Raw genomic sequence first — 5,556 nt, 5'->3', positions numbered from 1 at the left:
GTACCGCACTGCAGCGGACTCCGAGTCGCGTGAGCGGGGATGGAGTGAAAGGGCCGGGATAAAGATGATGGAGAGCCCCACATCACGTTTCCGGAGCTCCTTACAGTTTACTCACAACGCATTTCCTTGTGTTCAGAGCCCCTAGGTTCAGATCTGGACCATTGACCTGCTGTGTGGTATTGGCCAAGTTAATTAAACTTTCTGTTCATCGATTTCCTTATCTGTAAAATGGGGATAACAATACCTACTTTAAGGTTTGTTATGAGGATTACATTCTTTAATATACATCAGGCCTTTAGCACATGGTAAAAGCTTAGTAATTTTTACCCTTATAGTTTATTTTTGCTTAAAAAGTTCCAAGTAGTCAGGTGAGGAAGTGTAACTGCATTCTACAGAGAAGGAAATTGAGGCTTAAAGTTACTTTTCTAAAAGTGATTCAGTTAATCAGAAGTAGGAAACTGAGCATGAATCTTTGGACTCATAGGGGTATAGTCAGAAGAGGGCATGCATTTGCTTAACTAGTAATTATTGAGTGGTTATTATATATTAGGAACTGGAAAAAGAAAGATAAATATTATAAGACTCCTGCCCTGGAGGAAGTCAGTTTATTCATTTGTGAAATCTTTATCATGGTCTCGTTATATAAAGGAACAGTGTTAGAAACAAAGGTAGCAGAAGGGAGAGAGCAAGACTGACCAGACACTGCTACCCCAAAGCTCATAGTTTAGTGGGAGATACAAACAGATGAAACTGAAGGGACAGCGATGTGTTGCATAACAACATTTTGGTCAACAATAGGCCACAGATACAGTCATGGTTCCGTAAGATTATAACAGAGCTGCCTTTCCAAGTGTACCTTTAAAAAAAAAATCTTTTTCTCTAAATTTCTTTTTTAGAGACAGGGTTTTACTTTGTCACTCAGGCTGGAGTGCAGTAGCATGATTATAACTCACTGCAGCCTCCAACTTGGAAATCCTGGGCTCAAGCATTCTCTTGCCTCAGTCACTTAAGTAGCTAAGACTACAAGTGTGTGACACTGTGCCTAATTTTTAAAAAAATGGAGACGGGGGGTCTTGCTATATTGCCCAGGCTGGTCTTGAACTACTGGCCTCAAGTGATCCTCTCACCTTGGCCTCCCAAAGCCTTGGAATTGTAGGCATGAGCCTTTGCACCTGGCCCCATTTTTAAATATTTTATATCATATTTTTACTGTAATTGTTCTATGTTTAGATAAACAAATACCATTGTGTTACAGTATTTGGTACGTAACATGCCATACAGATTTATAGCCTAAGAGCAATAAGTCATACCATATACCTCAGGGGTGTAGTAGGCTGTATCATCTAGATTTCACTAAGTACTTCTTTTTTTTTTTTTTTTTTGAGAGGTGGAGTCTCGCATCAACGCATAGGCTGGAGTGCAGTGGTGAGACTGGCTCACTGCAGCCTCCGCCTCCCAGGTTCAAGTGATTCTGCCATTTCAGCCTCTCAAGTAGCTGGGATTACAAGTGTACGCTACCACGCCCAGCTAATTTTTGTATTTTTGGTAGAGATGGGGTATCACCGTTTTGGCCAGGCTGGTCTTAAACTCCTGACCCAAGTGATCTCCCTGCCTCGGCCTCCCAAAGTGCTGAGATTACAAGTGTGAGTCACCACACCCAGCCTTTAGATTTGTGTAAGTACATTCTGTGAGGTTCACACAATGATGAAATTGCTTAAGAACGCATTTGGCAGAACATGTGCCCCTGTTGTTAAGTGATGCTTGACTATACATTACAGTGTATTAAGGGCTGTCCAGTGTGCTGTGGGAGTGACCTATTGCAGACCTTAAAGAGCCTGGGAACAATCCCAGAGGAGGTGACATGTAAGCAGAGATCTGCAGTAGGTATTATTAATCAGGCGAAAGGAAGTGTACAAGCCAGGAAGAAATGTTTAAAGACCTAGAGGTGAAAGAAAATATTCCATATCTGTAAGTAGAGTGAAGTCTGAGGGAAGTATTCAGAGATGAGAAAATTCGTGTAGTTGGGGATAGGTTTGAGTGAGGCTAGATTTGAAACCAATTGGAAAACCAGCTGGAAGGTTGATGCAGTAATCCAGATAAGAGATGATGACTTACCAAGACATAGCTGTGGGGATGCTACGGTACTTCACCCTAATCAGAATGGGGTTGAGTGTGGGTAGCAGCCATTCCCTGTTTATCCAGTTGTAATTTGTCTATCTTGATCTTTAGTGTGATTGCATCAGGCGCCCTTTGAGGCCAGGGCAATACAGCACCATCTCTGAAGTAGCTTTGCAATCTGGAAGGGGTACAGTGTCTCTTCCCTCAAAGGCTGCCGAGCGGGTGGTGGGCCGATGGCTCCTGGTCTGCAGTGGAACAGTGGCTGGAGCAGTTATTCTTGGTGGAGTAACTAGGTGAGTAATTTGCTCATAGTGAGTCAGGTATTTTGATCATAAGTAGAAGCACAGGTTGACTGAGGAGAAAGGAATTTTTTTTTTTTTTTGAGACAGAGTCTTGCTGTGTCGGCCAGGCTGGAGTGCAGTGGTGTGATCTCGGCTGACTGCAACCTCCGCCTCCTGAGTTCAAGCGATTCTCCTGCCTCAGCCTCCCAAGTAGCTGGGACTAGGCACATGCCACCATATCCGGCTAATTTTTTGTATTTTTAGTAGTGACAGGGTTTTACCATGTTTGCCAGGCTGATCTCGAACTCCTGACCTCAGGTGATCTGCCCACCTCGGCCTCCCAAAGTGCCAGGATTACAGGCATAAGCCACCGCGCCCAGTTGGAGAAAGGAATTTTACAGAGCATCTAGTCTAGCTCCCTTATTGTACAGATGGAAAAACCGAGGCCTTAAAGAAGGAACACGTCTGATGGCTTGCCCTGCTATAGAATATTTAAGTGTTTTATTAGTAGGAGCCTTCTATAAAGACTGGTTTATATCTTAACTGGTACCTGTGCATTGTTTATGTATCTTTTGTCTTTCAATCAGAGTCCAAGTTTGTCTCAAAACTTTTTTTACGGTTTGTTTGAATTAAACCCAAAGAAGTTCTGTGCATCACAATTGGTTCATGTTTCTTAGGTTCATTAAAATCTTTAAAGAGACTATAGATTTAGATATTCCTCCCTTTCCCCCTCTTTTAGTTGCTGAGGAAACTCGAGTCATTTGTCCTATGGTTATGCACAGTCTAGATTTTGCTGATTGCATAACCATGTGATATTTAACATGTTCCTTTATCCCCTCTACTTCCTGTGAATGAGTAGTTTGATCAGATTCAAATTGGGGATGAGGGAGCAAAATACTTCAATAGATGAATAGAACATTCATGAATATCTGATGTGTATTATAGATGTTAACAGCCATTAATTACCATCGCCTGGATCCATTTTCATTAGCATAGTAAAATTGTAACATTTTACTAGCTCAACTCTAAAAAGCTTTCCCTCATCATCAATCTGGATATCCCAAGGTATAATTTGTATAGGAAAGGCAGGATAAATACTTAATTCTTCTTTCCCTTTATTTACCAATTTTCAAAATAATAAATTGGTCCCCCAAATCCTCCAAAGGCAACAAATAAAGCATTTGGATTTTTAAGGCTTATTATGAGATCATAGGTTCAAACACACTTGATAATGTTTCAGTTTGTTGTGATGATGGTGTTAGTGATTTGCTCAGATTGTCCCATCTTTAGTCAGTGGGCATCTCCTGAAATTGGCTCCAGTGACTTTTTGGCAGGGCCCTAATTACCTTTGATAGCTTCCTTCCTTTCTAGCATGACAAGATATTCCAAGCTCATCTTGTACATTTCTTGCCTCAGGCCTAAAATCAGCCTTTTACTTTAGGAATCCTAACTCCTTTTGGTGAAAAAGTTTCTGGTTTTAATCAAATATACCTTCCTCAAATTCTCTTCACATTCCACGTCCCTTATTTCAAAATACCTTATGTGTTATATAGGTTGTTATGAGCAAGTGCAACAAATTTGAATGTATTGTCTTTAAATTCACCCAAGAATCTAAACCGGTATACATGTAACAGATCTCTTTTCCTTGGGTAAGGAATGTTGGTTATGCATTTAGAACAGATTGCTTTGGCTGTAGGGGTTGAGTTTGCCTGTCAAGGAATGCTAGTGGAACAAAGAATTGGGAAAAACAATAAAAAAGAAAGAAAAGGATTGAGAGAATATAAGGGTAAATAAATTTGTACCTGATGGCAGCTGTTTCTGACAAAATTCTAAGCAGTAAGAGAGAAATGTCTCAAAAGAGGAAACAATTGTGTTTACCTTTAACGAGGTTAAGTTCAGATCCACTTGTTGCTATAAACCTTTTGTGAGTAATCCAGCCTTACACATACACCCCAACATTTCTTTCCCATCCTAAGGCTGACAGAGTCTGGCCTCTCGATGGTAGATTGGCATTTAATAAAGGAGATGAAGCCACCTACAAGCCAAGAGGAATGGGAAGCAGAATTCCAAAGATACCAGCAATTTCCAGAATTTAAAATGTAAGTATGAAAGAACATTAGGTAAACATCCCAGTAGGCCCATTTGATCTTTTGCGCTTAAACCCTTCAGAATGGTTAGATTATTTCATGATCTTTGGTTCAGTTATGTTTAGTCAGCTTCTCTTCTAAGCCTCCAAATCCAAAGTCATCCTGAGGTCGTTGATGAGGAAGAGGGGCAGACCTACCAAGTTGCAGGACTGAGAAAGAAAGTTTTTGCATTCCATAAGAAAATAAAAATCAGAAGGATGTTTCCTCCTTCTTCTTTTTTGACTTTCCATTTCACTCAGCTTGAATCATGATATGACACTGACAGAATTCAAGTTCATCTGGTACATGGAGTACTCACACCGAATGTGGGGTCGCCTTGTAGGCCTTGCGTACATCCTGCCTGCTGCCTACTTTTGGAGAAAGGGCTGGCTCAGCCGTGGCATGAAAGGACATGTTCTTGCCCTCTGTGGCCTCGTCTGCTTCCAGGTAAGATTTATTCGAGGTTGAGAAACTAGACATGCTCCCAGGAGCTTCCTAGTTGGCATTTTTTTTTTTTTTTTTTTTTTTTTTTTTTTTTTTTTTTTTTTTTTGCGACAGAGTCTCGCTCTGTCGCCCAGGCTGAAGTGCAGCTCTGCCTCCCGGGTTCACGCCATTCTCCTGCCTCAGCCTCCCGGTAGCTGGGACTACAGGCACCCGCCACCACACCTAGCTAATTTTTTGTATTTTTAGTAGAAACGGGGTTTCACCATGTTAGCCAGGATGGTCTGGATTTCCTGACCTCATGATCTGCCTGCCTCGGCCTCCCAAAGTGCTGGGATTACAGGCGTGAGCCACCGCGCCACGCCTGGCCCCTAGTTGGCATTGTTTTTAAGGAAATAATCTGAGTCACTTTAATAGAGTAGGTAAGAGCATGCATTTTAGTGTCACAGGCCTAGCTTCAAGCCCCAGCTCTGACACTTAGTAAGGTAAATTACCTAACCTCTGAAAGCTATGATTTCTTTACCTGTAAATGGGGATAATAACAGTGCCACCATGTATAGTTGTGTAAATTCTTTTTTTTTTTTTTTTTT

At 41.4% G+C, this 5,556-nt stretch overlaps 1 protein-coding gene across 3 annotated transcripts in view; it reads left to right on the top strand.

The window, feature by feature from the left end:
* Positions 1–5,556, top strand: part of LOC105537737 (cytochrome c oxidase assembly protein COX15 homolog) — a 32,755-nt gene that overhangs the window by 703 nt on the left and 26,496 nt on the right. For all 3 annotated transcript variants that reach the window (XM_011977379.1, XM_011977378.1, XM_011977377.1), the window contains exons 2-4: positions 2,230–2,411; positions 4,376–4,498; positions 4,786–4,972. In XM_011977379.1, coding sequence (XP_011832769.1) covers positions 2,230–2,411; positions 4,376–4,498; positions 4,786–4,972 — 492 coding nt within the window. The remainder of the gene's footprint in view (positions 1–2,229; positions 2,412–4,375; positions 4,499–4,785; positions 4,973–5,556) is intronic.

Source organism: Mandrillus leucophaeus, unplaced genomic scaffold, assembly GCF_000951045.1.
Source record: "Mandrillus leucophaeus isolate KB7577 unplaced genomic scaffold, Mleu.le_1.0 Scaffold18, whole genome shotgun sequence".
NCBI lineage: Eukaryota > Metazoa > Chordata > Mammalia > Primates > Cercopithecidae > Mandrillus > Mandrillus leucophaeus.
This window is presented reverse-complemented; position numbering and strand designations above follow the sequence as displayed.